We start from the raw sequence: 14891 nt of genomic DNA, 5'->3' as shown, positions 1-14891 counted from the left end.
CAAACCTTCGCGGAGATCATGCCGGCGTCCAAGGTTGCAAGGGTGCAGCTGGGCCTCGTCGCCCATACGAATTGATCGCCGCCAGGAACCTCACGCCGTGGACTCACTCCTTTCGCAATCCTTACCCGCTGGCTGATACCCTGGGACACCCTCGTTTTCTTTTTGATTGCTTTGTTGACTAGCACGTCTCCTTTCTTTTGTTTGTTTACGAGACATCCGCCGCGCTGCGACACCGAGCTTGCGACACCGGGCTGCGACACCGGGCTGAGCAAGCTGAACCTTGAGACGACGTACAGTACCAGCCGCACGAAGGCGTAAGAACGAGGCATTGCGAGCACGCGCAGAGACGGATACCGGATCGCGATACAGCCCACGCTCTTTACATGCGCAATCGCCAGAGAGCAGAGAGGACAGCCGCCATGGAAGAGCAAGATCGCATCACCATAACCATCTGCGGCGACGGAGGATGCGGTACGCCCACAACCTCAGCGCCCCCAATCGCACACCACGCTGACACTATCCAGGAAAGAGTTCCATAACCCTCCGCCTGGTCCGCTCAGAATGGACATCAGAGTAAGCCGCCCACGCATCCTCCCTCGACCCAGCTAACGCGCCCAGCTACGACCCCACAATCGAAGACTCGTACTCCGTAACCCGCGCCGTGGACGGACACTCCTACTACCTGATGCTGACCGACACGGCGGGGCAGGAAGAATACCGCGGCCTCTGGGCAGCCTCAAACCTGCAATCCGACGCCTTCCTGCTCGTGTACGACATCACATCGCCCAACTCGCTCGACGCACTCGACTACTTCATAGAGATGATCGACATGGAGACCGAGAACCGGCTGGACAACGGCAAGGTCCCGCCGGTCAAGATCGTGGCCGGAAACAAGTGCGATCTGCAGAGCATGCGCGCGATTGAGGCGAAGAAGGGGTTGGAGTGGGCGCGCAAGAGGGGTTGTGGGTTCATGGAGACGAGCGCCAGGGAGATGGTTAATATTGAGGAGACGTTTGCGCTGCTGGTTAGGAGGGTGGTCGAGGCGAGGACGAATGATGGGAGAGGAGGAGCGGGAGCCATGTCGTACCCTCAGACGCCTAAACTGCCGTCAACGGGAGGCGAGAAGGCGACACGGCAGCTGGATGCGGGGGGTGAGGACGAGAAGCAGAGCTTCTGGAGTAAGCTGAAGTGCTGGTAGATGGGTTGGGCATGAGGTTGCATAGGAAAGGTTTGGTGGGATGGGAAAGGTTTGGTGGGTTGGGATGGGTTTGGTGGGTTGGGATGGGTTTGGTGGGTTGGGATGGGTTTGGTGGGTTGGGATAGGTTTGGTGGGTTGGGATAGGTTTGGTTGGATAGGATCGTGGGATTTGTGTACTATACCCGGTGGATGGCACTCTTTGGGCATCTCTTTTGTACGTTCGGCAGAGGGCATCAAGAGCGGATCGTGTGTTTTGTCACTATATTGGAGCGTGACGCTGTGTGCAAGACTGTTCAAAATTGCATACTTGAGATCCAACTGAGTTCCATTTGGATCACGTTCCCTGATCACAGCTACCACTGATATCCCACAGGGCAGGTCCGGACACAACGCAGCAGCTACTAGACTCAAGTCAATGAGCGTTCCGATGATGTTCAAAAGATATCGAGCCGTCACAGTATGGAGGCATACTACACTCTTCCACAAATTCCCACTCAACCCCGCAACCCTTCATCTCGCTACCTCGCACCTCAAGATGATCCCGCAAAGCCATTACCTACAGTATATCAGCACCGTACAAACCATCAGTGCAGATAATCCAGCGCTGCACAGTGCCAGTCCAGTCCTCACTACAGCAAGACTTCAGACTAGGTTCTCCACTGCAGGATCATTGCTTACTGGATATGAATCATGCCTAGCGCCACCGTACGACAGATCACAAAGTACTGGGATAGCTACTGTGGTCCTTTGGATCGCACTCGCTCTACGGAGGCAGTGGGGATGACGCGTGGGGCGAAGGTAGAGGCCGTCGTCTTCTTCGTGCGTGGACAATTTAAGCGTAAGGTTCGGGAAGAGTGTGTGGTGTGCGGTGCCGATGTTGTTTTGCGTTGGTGCTGAGGAGATCTAGGGAGCATTGTTGCATTTTTCAGTCTAGGTAGCAGGAGTGAGCACTGTACTTTGTCTAGTATGTGCGAGCATGAGTTGGTGCGTGTTGCAAAGAAGTGTTCGGCATCATTTCAGTGAAGATGTCAATCCAGAGCTTTTGGAGATTTTGGAGATATAACTGCTGGTCGGTGTTGTTGCACTGTTGCAACGCGAGCGAAAGCCGTTTTTCATGGAGTAATTCACCAGGGACATTAGGTTCAAAATCTGTAGAGAAGTGAGAAGGGCGCAGCATGGTCGGTACTGTAGGATTGTTGGTTTTCATGACTCCATTGCTACCGAAAGATATCCTCAAAAGTCCATGTTGATATTGTGCTTTGCAAAAATCTAGGGACCCCCTCTGTTTGGTAGCTCAAGAAGAGCATACCAAGAAGTCGAAGTAGGGGGGGCTTGATCGGAGGATATATATGTGGGCTTCTCCACGTGCTAGACCCTGAACCAGACCTTCACCACCACTCGAAAGCCACGGACATAGCAGAGGTCAGGTCAACGTCACCGTTCTGTCTAATTTCTTCCCTCTCAACCACTACTCCTCTTCTCAATTTTGGCTGTTCCTTAACGTGCATCCATCTACAAGCATCACCAGCATACTCAGCTTGACAAGGCGATTAATTAGATACCCACATCACGTATCCGCCCCCTCCTCTTCTCATAGTTGCCTATATGGGCATAGTTCTTTGCCAAAGGAGGGGGTCCCAATACTTTTGCAAAGCACCGATAAATGGGACAGTGAATGAGAGGTTCGAGCGGAGCATCGCAACGCCACTGTAGGGTCACCCACTTTCTCCCGCCTATAATTTCGTATGAGATCACGCATGGATCTGCAAAGAGTATCCATGCTTTAGGCGTGGGCGAAGGCTAAGGTCGTTTGGAGTTGCATATTGATCCCAAAAAGGTATGTCGGTACGAGGCAAGGCTGCAGGTGCGACCAAGATATCAAATGCAGGTACTCTTCTCCTCCAGGTCACCATCGTGTTGCTGTGGCTTCAAGAGTTCACCTGTGCGGTGTGTGTTCCAAGATGACATCAGCGATTGTGCTCATGGAGGTGGCCATGGTGGTGTACACTTTCTGAGGATGTGGACATGACCGAGCAACGTACATGCCCATATTATCAGTCTGGGAATTTTCTTAGAGCCTAAAACCATCGGAGAGCTATGCCCGACTTCCCTCCAAGATGACAGTTCTCTGATCTGTTCTCAAAGTTGGCACTCGGATCCTAGATTTCACCTGGCCATCCGGTGAGCCGCTGTCTTACCTCAAGTACACTGCGGTGTCGTACTTGCCCAAGTCCCGGAGCTCCCTTGCAATGATACATTGCCCGTATGTTATCAATGACATCACTAAGCTATGCAGAGTTCAAATTATCTATTGTGCTCCACCGAATCAGAAGTGTTGGGCCCCTTCTAGCTAACAAGTATCTGAGAGCCCCTGAGCCTCAAATTCTATCTCCTGTTGATTTGCTAACACATACAGCCGGAAAATGACCCGTGACCTTCGTTACACTGTGTTATTGCGGAAGTGACCAGTCAACGACACAGGATCAGGTCCACGCGAGCTTCTATCGCATTGTAGGGCAACACAGACCACAGTCTACGCCACCATATGGAGCGACGACAAGAGCGCTGCGTCTACTCAAGTTTACTTACGGGGCACGCTGTGGGGAAGCGGCTCATTGGGCCCTGTCAGGGTGTGCTCCATCAGTGCCTTCCTGTGCAGGGATTGGCGTTGGATAGAACTGGTTCGACGTTTTCTGATATTCTTGTAGGCTTCATGGCTGGCTGGAACTTCTTCTTATACGAGGCGCTCCTCATTCCATTTGAGATCACAGCAATCAATATGGTGCCCAACTTCTGGAAAGATGACATTCCCGTCGCAGCCGTCTGTGCCGCAATCATCGTGCTATATGCGTACGACCTCCCCTCCTCATCTTGAGCCATCGTCGCCCTAGCAGAGCTAAAAGCTTCCAGAGCCTGTAATATCCTTGCAGTAAAGGCCTACGGTGGAGCCGAATTCTGGCTCTCAGGTGGCAAAGTCATCTTGATCCTCATCCTCTACGCATTCACCTTTGTTATCATGGTTGGCGGAAATCCACCAAAAGGTCCTTACGGCTTCGGAGAGATCCTGGGCCAATGAACGCACATGGCAACAGAGACCTGGGTCGCTTCGAGGGGTTACTGGGATCCCTTCGGGCGGCTTCCTTCTGCATTGTTGGACCTGAATGCATCTCCATGGTAGCTGGCGAAGCAAAACGCCCACGCACTTATATCAAGATGGCTTACAAACCCCTCTACTACCGGCTCAACTAGCAGAGGGATGTGGAGAGGCGAGAGCAAGCCAATGCAAACCAAATTTAGTCCTGTAAGCTGAGATACGGATGGGACCAGTGTGCTATGAGGGATTTCAGCGACATCGTCTGTATATATAGTCGCAATCTCAACTTGTAGCTTATATCTCAATGCCGTGAAATATCCGGTTTTCCAAAAACCCATCCCTCGATGGCATGTTTTAAGATCCCAGTCCAATATCAAATCCCTCGCAAACCCGACTCTTTCGTCTAGCTGATCATACGCATAGTAACCTCAACCGTCGCAAACGTTCCAGCACTAACCGGCATAGCCCTCAATAACGTCGGTCCAATGCCCTTCCAAAAGCCCCTTGCACCTTCCTGCGCCCACACCTTAGCGAAGCAGTCGCGCATGCTCTTGTACTTCTGATCCTTCCCGAATCCATCGCTCTGCATCTTGCTCTTGACAACGTCGAACGGGTAGCTGCTAATCCAGAGCATCTCTCCCGCAAGGCCGCCGTATGCAGCGACTTTCAGGGTCGAGATGTCTTCGCGCTTGATGTTGTTGCGCGCGGCGTCGGAGTTCATTAGGTATTCGAAGGTGGTGAACCAAACACCGTAGGCTTGCGCTTCTCTGAGGAACGTGACGGCGGTTCCGCGGTATACACCGCCGAGCACGCCTTGGTGTGCAGAGAGCTTGCGCACGCAGTCGATCGGGCCATTGTAAAGACGGGCGGACCCGCTGGGCTGGGTCTGCAGTCGGATACGGATGTGCTCGATAGGTGAGGAGAGGACGGTGTTCGCGATACCGGCGAAAGCACCGGCGGCGTAGTATTGCGAGTATGATAATGCGCCGCTGCCGGTCTTTGCTGTGTTCTGAGCCTCGAAGTAACGGCGCGCGAAGTTGAAGCCACCAAATTGGACGGATACACAAGCTCCAATACCAATCAGTGGTGTCAGTGTGCCCTTGTAGAAAGCAAGAGCCCCCTCGTTCTTGTAGATGCTGGTGGCAGCGTTGAGGGCACCGGAGTATTGTGATGTGGTTTGTAACCTGACCTTGACGATGTCGAAAGGTTGACCAAGGAGGACCTGTGCTACACCTCCTACTGCGCCTGCGAAAAGGTCCTTTGCTATTCTCCCTGACCCGGACTCGGGGTGTTCTATCTCTTGATCGACCTTAGAAACCATTTTAATTGCTTTCTCGGCGCCTTCAACTTCTCAATGCCTCTACTCCGCTATCGCTCCAAGATCCCAGCTCTTATCAACAGCGCACGAGCCCAGCGGGGTTCTCTCAATGTCCTGTCTCTTTCACGGCTCACAATTGCGTGTAAAAAGAGCAATTGACAAGTTTTCAAATCTGAAAACGATATTGTAGTAGATATGCACTTGTGATGTTGAAGATGCAGTCGCATCGCGTTGTGCGGAAAACTATCGACATTCACCAATGACGATGGCGTGCTCCACGCACAGACGCGGTTGACGCTGGCGCCGCCGACGGAAAGGAGTCGCATGTCTCGATGAGGCTGTACTTTCCTTTCCTGCGCTGGCCTTGGGTTTCCGTCGCGCATTGGTGTTATGCTCCAACTGGAAAATAGCCTAAGTATGAGTTGACCGCCATTCTCGTCGACATGAGATGTCAGGATGAAGCTGCAAGTGGGTGCTGCGCCGCTCGGTACCAAGTGTTGGACATGATGCAGGGTCACTGCGCCTCCAAATCGATCTGCCTCCTTCCCCGCATTTTTTCCAGTACATCTACAAGGACAGGATCCTTGCCAAATCCATTTGAAGATGGTTTGAAGGTAACTCTTCAATATGTCAAAAGAGGCTGGTCCTCCAATGTGAGTACGCGGAAAGTGCCACCCAATCACGAGTGCTTACTATCACAAGCGTTAGTGGTGAAGTTGCTCGAGTCATAGTTCAAGAACTGCAAGCCGACGATTCTTCCGAGGAAGACGATACTGAGCAGGATGATGAACGGCCAAAAGACGTTGGTGGGTCGTGAAGGTAGAAGAAATGACAAATCCAACGGAAATAGAACCAGCGAACCCCACGGTAGTAGACTTGGAAAACCCTTGAAGAAGAGGAAGCCGAACACACAGGTGCTGAGGGAGAGGAACTCCCGTTCCCAAGTTTCATTGCAATCCACAGTCGACAAAATTTACCTTGTTGGGAAGGTTCGAACCAGCCATCCATCTTTGGAACCAAGACACATAACAACACAAACAAACAGAACTCCTGTTATTATTGCGGCATCTTCTAAGTGTTCGACTACACATTAGAGGGTATTCTACGGACTCCAAGCCAAAAACATCCGGCGCATATCCGAACCACGACATCCAACACTGGATGGCCTTTCGTGTGAGTGAAGCGACAACACCATTGACGGTTCGACCACTGACAAGCTAAGGTTTTAGGGTGAGACTGTCAGATTTCGCGTCATCTTAAAGGCCTCCCATAAACCTGTCGCCCCCAGTGATAACAATTCCACCGGCAACAACAACGTCAAAGTCGAAGAAGTCATGCGGCTCCTTCGAGCAATATCATCGACCAGCTCATAGACGCTACAAGACCTGTAGAGGACGACCGAAGTTTGCACGAACACTTTCAATATCCACATGGCCGCTCTGGCAGAAGTTTCGGAGCACTTTAAGTCGCAGCTGGCAGAATCCTCACCTGTTGAAATTCCTTGGAGATCAGTTCACTATTTCGTCGTCTATGTGCATTGGCTGCACACAAGAAATCCCTGACTTGGTCCGTCGTGATGTAGCCGATGCTGGAAAGGTCCACGAGCGCCTTCATCTGACAAGACAGATTTTTCTTTGGAACCAGACTTCAAGATGAACAATTCATTGGTCTGGCATTGGTACATTCTGGGATCTGTGCAGAACCAACCCTTTACACCCTCCGAATCTGGAGAGTGTCCGAACCATATACAGCATAACCTCGAAAGGACGCCAGCTTCGAAAGTCCATAGTCATTGCGTTCATCTACGCGAAAGGAACGAACCTTTCCTGATAACCCGGCAAAGGTAACCGGAGTGAAGTTTGTGGAGGATCTTGCTCTGAGGCTGATTGCGAATCTCTCCCTTGCGCCGGGTCAGAATTGGTTGACGAAGTATTCGAAGCCTAATCCGGAGTTTTAGCGAGACGTTACAATGGACGTCAATGCAGACTAGGAGGAACATCGCTTTGTTTGTATGTTCGCGTATATAGCGTTGGCGGATGGTGTCTCTTATGTTCTTGCAATCTCGATCTGTCGCGTTCAAATAGTGTACCTGAACCTTGGGCTGTCATCGCCCATCTCTGCAGTCTCTTCCTCGCTCTTGCCTTCCGTCAGATGATCTTCTTCGCCCTTTTCACGTCGTGAGTTCAGCATACCGAGATATGCCCACAAGATAGCGTAACAGGCAAGGGAGAAAGCGACCATGGCCATGGTGACGGCGTGACCTTTGATAAAGCGTGGGCCTTCTTTCGCAGGATACAACTGGGACAGATCAGTACATGAGAATTTGGTGTGATGATGGACGACTTACAAACGACGACATAATACCGGCACAGTTACCGATTGAAAGCTGCAAGCCGGTCGCACTCGTACGCTTCCCGTATCTCGGCAGATTCGTAGGCAACCAAGCGAGCGGGATACCGACGCACACGTACAACCCCATAGCGACCAAAAAGCACCCTGCGTAGTGCGTCGCCGAGCTGCTCGGACTGATGAGCATGGCATACCCAATGATACTGACAACACCCAGCAGGATGCTGTAGAAAGCGCGTTTCTGCTGCTTATCCGAGAAATGCGCAACAATGAGGTAGGTGATAGCACCCAGAGCGTAACAGGGAATCGTAAGGACCTGCACCATCGCACTCGATGCCTTCGGCATGATAGCACGGATGATAGTAGGTAAGAAGGTCGAGAACCCATAAAGCATGGTGTCAGATCCGAATTGCGCAAAGCAGAAAAGCCAGACCTTCCAATCCTTAAAGCACTTCCTAACATCTTCCCAGTGGAACTCAGCCGCCTTCTTTGTGTAGCCAGTCTGGCGTTTGAGACGAGCAGCCGCAAACGCCTTCTCCTGATCATTAAGGAAGTACGCCGTTTCCGGCTCATCAGGCAATATCCACCACGTCGCAATGCCGAGGACAAAAGTAGGAATACCTTCGAGGATCATGATCCAGCGCCATCCGCTTTTCCCAGCGATGCCGTCCATGTGACCGATCGCATAGGCCAAAAGACCACCACAGGCACCGGCGAGCGCAGCAGAGACGAATAAGTATCCAATGCGTAGGGCGAGTTCGCGCTTGGTGTAGAAGAATGTCAGATAGACAGCCATGCCCGGGAAGAGACCGCCTTCCACGGCACCGAGGAACAAGCGGCATGCGATCAGTCCCCCGTAGCTTTGCACAATGCCTGTCAGTGTTGCGATGATGCCCCATGAAACGGTAATGAATGCGATCCAACGCGATGGTCGGAGTTTCTTCAGTACCAGGTTGGAAGGGACCTCAGAGAGAATGTAGGTGACGAATAGAATCGATACAGCGGTCTGGAATTGAGTTGAGTCCATGCCTAGGTCTTCTTCGAGTCCATACAGGCGGGCGTTGCCAATATTTACTCTGAGCTTGAGTTAGTACATGGCGTCGATTAGTGCGAACTTCTTGAGAAGCTTGTCAAGCTGGATGAAGCTTGTTTCTTTCGCACTTCGAAATCAAGGAAATTGATGCTTGATCTCGGCACTCACCTGTCAAGGAAGCTGAGCAGGTACAGCAACATCACAACAGGGATGATGAAGGCATCGAGCTTTCGAACGAGTTTCGCCTCAAACGCGGGATCAACTTCTCCCAGCTGTCTTTCAATTTCATCGCTCTTCGTCGAATGAGGAGCATGAGGGTCCGCTCCGTCGTACTGCTTCTCGATGTCGCTCATCGTGGCGTTGATTTTTTCAAGAGTCGAGAAATTTGGTTGACAGATGAGTCGGCGTTACGTCAAATTGTTGGTGGGGTCTTGTGCCCGCTGCGCTGGAGTGCGAAAGGACACAAACTTGGTAGTTGTAGATGGCAGTTCTTTTGTCTCAGAAGCGCATCTTGAAACCGAACGTAGGAGCCGTCATGGTCACGTACCCTCTCTCGCCACGAGCAGATGTCTTCCTCTTAAATCTTCGGACTTAGAGTAAGACCCACCTAGAGAACGGCAGATCGAGGCGCGGGGCTGGACCAACGAAGAGTGGCGCTAGCCGCGTTCGGTATGACGTCTTCTTCCTCGCTGATACGGCACGATGAAGAGATAACCACTGATATGACTGCGCTGATGCCAAGGTGAGTACAGTGCTGCCATGGCCCAAAGTTGGGGAACTGCAACATCAGAAGATGGGGGTGCTGGATGCTGACGTTGGGCGCCTTGAAAACCAGAAAGTTGCACCCGCGTTTCTTCGAACTTCGAAGTGGACCGTGTCTGTTTCGTGTCTACTTAGCAGGCTTTCACGACCACTTTAGCCTCAGCTTGAAATGATTCCGGATTCTAGGCTAATATTGACGATGTGTAAATGGGCCCTGTCAGCCTCGCATTCTGCTTCATGCCCCTCGCCCGAGCTTCCCCGGGGTGCCACAACGACGCACTGCGTGGGTGCTCGAATGACCACACGTTGAGGCGAACAAGTTCCCTACTACTCGTGTCTATTGCAGTCTCAAAGATCTGTCTGAAAGTCAATGTGATCCCGAAAATGCTTCTCGTCCCATGGGAGCTAGGGCAACCCTTACTGTCTCTAATCAGAACTCATGATTGATTCACGAATCTGCAGCCTTAGGTAGCCTCTTCTGCAGAACATTCTATTCACATTTCACGAAGTCTATGAAGCATACCCGCCTGGACCGGAAGTTTGAAACATAGCTGCATGTACCAGAGCCGACGAAGCATAGCTAGAACTTGAGTTCTCCCAATCCATAGGTAAGACAATGCCGCTATAGATGTCGATTCCTGCCGAAGGATCGACCGGCCAGATAAGCTCATCCCGTGGTATCTCGATCTCACCTGTCGAGTCGGGCTCCACGGTGACGGTACTTGACGGCATAGCTAACGTCGATCGAGCAACGGCACGTACATCCTTCGCCATGGCCTTGCCTAGGGCCCATATTGATCCCATGGCATTCAGAAAGCCGATACTCAGCTTGACACGATCACGAGCTATGGACAAGGCATGGTCTTCGAGTAGATTGTTGCAAGCTGAGATCTGCGCGGTGGCGATCTGTGCGCATATGCACATGCTGAAGACGCTGTGCTTCTCGATGGTACATGGGATTGCGAGGAGTTTCGTCTGAATCTCTGCTACTCTGAGTGCACGTGCTGTATGTGCGCTTCGTCCGGTTGCAGGCGGTATCGAGAATGGTGCCGGTGCCGAGAAGGCTGTTGTGGAGAGCTCCGCTTTATTGTATATCAAAGAGGAGAAGGGCCGGTGCATTGTCATCAATACACTACTACTGTCAGTTACAACTATGTGTAGTGCGGTGAACAGCATACATTGCTCCGATCATGTGAGCCGTATAGATAACTTCGTCAACTGTTCCGTCCTTTCGCATTGGGTCTCTCTTGACGGAGGGAAGCAGCGAGTGCCAGATAGCTATCTTCGCATCCATGGTATCAATAAGCTCTCTGCTGAACTGTGAAGAGGTGGCAAACATATTCATCACTGTGTGTTGTTAGTGAGGTGTTACGCATGCGAACGTATTTGTACCATAAGGGAAAGTATTAGTACCATAAGCGACAGTCCTGCACATGTCATGAAGATATGCAATGGAAGAATATACCACTTCAATATCTGCAAGCTCTCGATTCTCCATCTCCTGATAAGTCGCTGGAGTTGGTATTTGCTGTATTGTTAGCCGAAGCATATGTTTCGGTAGCCTGTTGACTTACCCCGGCTTCGTAAAACTCGTCATCGCAAGGTAGATCAACACTAATCGGCATATTGGCAAGTTGGTATATAGGTGAGTTCATCACTATGGCAAAGTGTTGATCGGTGATTGACAGCATGTACCAAGTTCTTCTCCATGCCTCTTCCAATACCGGATTCCCTTCGCCCCATAGACGGGCAAAATCTCGTTTGTTCATATCGAGCTCCAGTGCAATCAAGATTGCCAAATCCAGTATCTTTCGCGACTCTGGTCGCATATCTTGGTGATGCTGAGCGATCGCGAAGAGCATCAGAGCTTGAACTGTGAATGGCGTTCGTGCCAACGATGCCGAGCTCATGGCTTCTAGTGCTGCTTGGTAGTACGTCTCTGATGGGCACCATGATGCATAGAGAGACCCGATCCACTCAAGAACTAGCAGCAGATCACCTAGCGCGTGATTCGCAAGCATTCTGTATGACTGGAAGAACTCCAGGGGAAGGACAATCGGGAAGGCAGGCCAGAAGTATTCGTAATACAGCTCCAACAAGCGATCATCACTGATCTGAAAGGATAGTGTTGATGAAGTGGGAGACTGTCGTTCCTGTATGTGGAGGCTCTCTATGGAGGGTATGCTCGACGATTCGCTGTAGATAAGATCATCGCCTTTTGAAGAAGACATTGGTGTTGTGTATGAAGCAGACCCTTCGGCTGAAGCCGACTCTTTTAACTTCTGTTTGGCTTCTTCGGCCTCTTTCTGCAATCTTAAGCGCCGTCGTGCAAGTGCTGCCTTATCAAGTCCTCCGCGTCGAGACTTCTGATAGACACACTGCTTTCCGTCCCGTCTGCATCTGTTGCATGCCGGCTGATTCGAGTCACACTTGACGTGTCTGCTTCGACACTGTACGCAAGCCAATACAACACGCTCGATGCGCTTTGCGTCAGGCGGTGTATCCATGTTGGACCTCAAGCGAATCAGAGAGCTTTGTCTGTCGAACGGTCGCCTCCGAATGTGCTAAACTGACAAAATCATCCAAGTGTAATCAGGTTCAAGTCGGACCGTTATGAGGAGATGTTGTCTGAATTTCAAGGTAAGTCAATGTTATCGTAATCCGACAAAGAGCGAGCTGAACGCCTTGCGGGGCTAAGTCAGGGTTGTTCGGCTAAACTCGGAAGTGTAACTGGAGCTGTAAACGGAAGGTCGCTGCATCCTTCACTGATGATAACCTAGATCTATCTGAATCTAAGAGGCCGTGTGAAAGTGGCCAGAGGTGTTTTTTGTAATTCTCACAGGTACAGTGGCCTATAATCCCAAGCTCTCGCCGCCATCCTTTCTCGTCTTCGGCACGATCTTCAACGAGAAATCCACATGAGGAACACCCTGGTGTATGCTGCTCGTGCTCACAATGTCGATGTCTCCACAGACATACTTCTCAACGTTGTACTCTGTCAGACCTCCACTGACCTCGACCAAAAATGTGTTCCTGTCCCCTGTGCCTCTTCCCCACTTCTCCTTCAACTGTGCAGCCGCAACCTTGACACCGTCTGGCGTGAAGTTGTCCAACATGACGATGTCAGCGCCAGCGGCGATTGCTTCGTCAGCCTCCTCGAAGCTCTGGCACTCCACTTCAACCTTGGTAGCAAAGCCACCAGCTGACTTCGCGGCCCGGACGGCGTTAGTGATGCTTCCGGCGGCGACGATGTGGTTGTCCTTCAGCATCGTCATGTGAGACAGATCGACTCGGTGAGCATCGACACCGCCGACAAGCATGCCGTACTTCTCTACTAGTCGAAACCCCGGCGTAGTCTTGCGAGTTCCGGCGAGAATATTCTGGTAGCCCGCTTTCCGTAAGAGAGTGAGAAGGCGGTTGGACTTTGTTGCAATTCCTGAACAGCGGGCAAGTGTATTGAGCGCTACTCGCTCGCCGAGGAGAAGGTTGCGAACTGGTCCTCGAACGGTGGCGCAATGGGTGATCTTCTCTCCAACCGAGTCGCCCTCCTTGACGTGCCATTCGACTCTGTATACATGCCTCAGTCTTTCATGGCCTTCTTGAAAGTAAGGAGTTACTCACGTGCAGTCCAATTGCTTGAATACCTCGTCAAAGAACGGGACGCCAGCAACAATACCCTGACTCATCAGCTTTGCAACCTCGTGGAAACTGAGATCTCACCTCGCTCTTGCCCAGAAGTTTGGCCTCCGATTGCTCTTCTCCAACTACAAAACCTCCATAGTCGAAGCTTGGAGTGTCCTCTTCAAGCCAGTCCGCAACGTACCGCTTATACGTCAAGGGTAGCAGATGTGCTACTTTGCCGTGTGCAGGAGCTCCCTCGACCATGTTGACTGAACTGAAGACACCGTCTAGTAGATTGGACTGTGAGATTTCGAGATTTTAGAAGACTTAGGGTTGTGAAGGCTTGTGGAAGGGGTGATGAGTTCATCGGGCCTTCGGTACTGCCCCGCCAATTAGCGGGCGCATTCGGAACGCCACTAAACATACCAGCGTCTCGAACCTACATTTGAATCTAGAGTCGAACTCAACCTGGCTTCGAAGCCATACATTCTCTTGGAACCGTGCAGTGACTCCAAAAGACAGTTTCTTTCGTTAGTGAGTGGAAGAGCACAATTTCCGCAGGGTGGAAGGCTCACGCCAACTCGTATACGGGAAGCAGCTCCTCTCGAATCTCTGAATCACGTGAACGAGATGGGGAAGCCCAGCGTTTTACTAGCCAACTTGATATGTGCAAGACTTGGTCTCATATGCGACATACCGTTTTTTCGACTCAGAAGGCCTTCCTATCCACCAAGCCCTATCACGAGCTGAACTGTGCGGCCCGTCACTTACGGATACTAACGCATACAGTAATTGTCTTTGCGCGGCCGCTTCTGGACATTGGAAACTCATTGAGGGTCTGAAAATGTCCCAGTGTACGATGTCCCTAACGCGCTGAACTTTCATCCACCAAACAAACTTTCAGAACGTTATCGAGCCCTAGGTCTTCTTATCCGGCTCTCCCTCCTCCAGATATGCGACACCTCCGTCCGCCCTGGCTGGATGGGCAACACCGGTACTGACAGGTGGACACTTGTTCATAAAGTTGGCAGCGAGCTTTTGTAGAAATCCACCCGGGTAATCCACCAGAAGACTTGGTTGTAACCACTCAGCGTGGATACTGTAGGTGAGGACGTCGAGAAGAAGTCGACATGCAGGAGAGCCCTTCACAGTGCCTTTGTAGATGATATCGATCTCCTTCGTATTGGGGATTCTCTATTGTCCGTCGGCGCGAACTTTGTAGATGCTGGTCACAAGAGCCTCCGTCGTGTATTGCAACTTCTCGCAAAGAACATACAATTTAGCCAAGTTGTATCGTTCGCATCGCAAGACCTCAGCAGCAGGTAGCGAAGCCAGAATGCAGGCGAACTCGTTGTTGTAGACGTGGTGTAGGTAAAGCTCGAAGGTCTCGGCTTCATCATCTGGCATGCGGGGACGAAGAACAACAAACGCAAAAGCGGATAACGCCTGAGAAGAGTTGTTAGGCATCAATGGCAGCGTACGTGTAGGAGATGCCGAGCTGATGCTGCCTACGTCT

At 51.4% G+C, this 14891-nt stretch overlaps 7 protein-coding genes across 7 annotated transcripts; 3 read left to right on the top strand and 4 right to left on the bottom strand.

Moving 5' to 3' along the window:
- Positions 1-419: 419 nt before the first annotated feature.
- Positions 420-1198, top strand: BU25DRAFT_336427 (ras-domain-containing protein; the record flags this gene model as incomplete). The annotated part of the gene is made up of 3 exons (XM_033702633.1): positions 420-471; positions 525-573; positions 619-1198. 3 exons carry the CDS (start codon positions 420-422, stop codon positions 1196-1198), a joined length of 681 nt encoding a protein of 226 aa, XP_033564071.1.
- Positions 1199-3911: 2713 nt separating this feature from the next.
- On the top strand, positions 3912-4274 carry BU25DRAFT_456308 (uncharacterized protein; the record flags this gene model as incomplete). The annotated part of the gene is made up of 2 exons (XM_033710012.1): positions 3912-4048; positions 4109-4274. 2 exons carry the CDS (start codon positions 3912-3914, stop codon positions 4272-4274), a joined length of 303 nt encoding a protein of 100 aa, XP_033564070.1.
- Positions 4275-4555: 281 nt separating this feature from the next.
- Positions 4556-5814, bottom strand: BU25DRAFT_408487 (mitochondrial carrier). The gene has a single exon (XM_033705829.1). It carries the CDS (start codon positions 5611-5613, stop codon positions 4696-4698), a length of 918 nt encoding a protein of 305 aa, XP_033564069.1. The 5' UTR covers positions 5614-5814; the 3' UTR covers positions 4556-4695.
- Positions 5815-7224: 1410 nt separating this feature from the next.
- Positions 7225-9588, bottom strand: BU25DRAFT_387895 (MFS general substrate transporter). The gene is made up of 3 exons (XM_033704451.1): positions 9161-9588; positions 7958-9035; positions 7225-7908 (listed from the first exon to the last, which is right to left on the bottom strand). The coding sequence occupies exons 1-3, from the start codon at positions 9343-9345 to the stop codon at positions 7687-7689; spliced, it is 1485 nt and encodes a 494-aa protein (XP_033564068.1). The 5' UTR covers positions 9346-9588; the 3' UTR covers positions 7225-7686.
- A 259-nt stretch (positions 9589-9847) lies between these two features.
- Positions 9848-10232, top strand: BU25DRAFT_260282 (uncharacterized protein). Its single transcript, XM_033701722.1, has one exon. The coding sequence runs from the start codon at positions 9962-9964 to the stop codon at positions 10199-10201; it is 240 nt and encodes a 79-aa protein (XP_033564067.1). The 5' UTR covers positions 9848-9961; the 3' UTR covers positions 10202-10232.
- On the bottom strand, positions 10233-13639 carry BU25DRAFT_387892 (nicotinate-nucleotide diphosphorylase; the record flags this gene model as incomplete). The annotated part of the gene is made up of 6 exons (XM_033704450.1): positions 10233-10886; positions 10933-11101; positions 11168-11282; positions 11329-11924; positions 12684-13247; positions 13453-13639. 6 exons carry the CDS (start codon positions 13637-13639, stop codon positions 10265-10267), a joined length of 2253 nt encoding a protein of 750 aa, XP_033564066.1. The 3' UTR covers positions 10233-10264.
- An 808-nt stretch (positions 13640-14447) lies between these two features.
- On the bottom strand, positions 14448-14826 carry BU25DRAFT_408483 (uncharacterized protein). The gene has a single exon (XM_033705828.1). The coding sequence runs from the start codon at positions 14780-14782 to the stop codon at positions 14570-14572; it is 213 nt and encodes a 70-aa protein (XP_033564065.1). The 5' UTR covers positions 14783-14826; the 3' UTR covers positions 14448-14569.
- Positions 14827-14891: the final 65 nt, after the last annotated feature.

The sequence above is a fragment of the Macroventuria anomochaeta genome, assembly GCF_010093625.1.
Source record: "Macroventuria anomochaeta strain CBS 525.71 unplaced genomic scaffold BU25scaffold_8, whole genome shotgun sequence".
Lineage (NCBI taxonomy): Eukaryota > Fungi > Ascomycota > Dothideomycetes > Pleosporales > Didymellaceae > Macroventuria > Macroventuria anomochaeta.
Note: the sequence above shows the minus strand (reverse complement) of the source record. Positions and strands in the feature narration are given on the sequence as shown.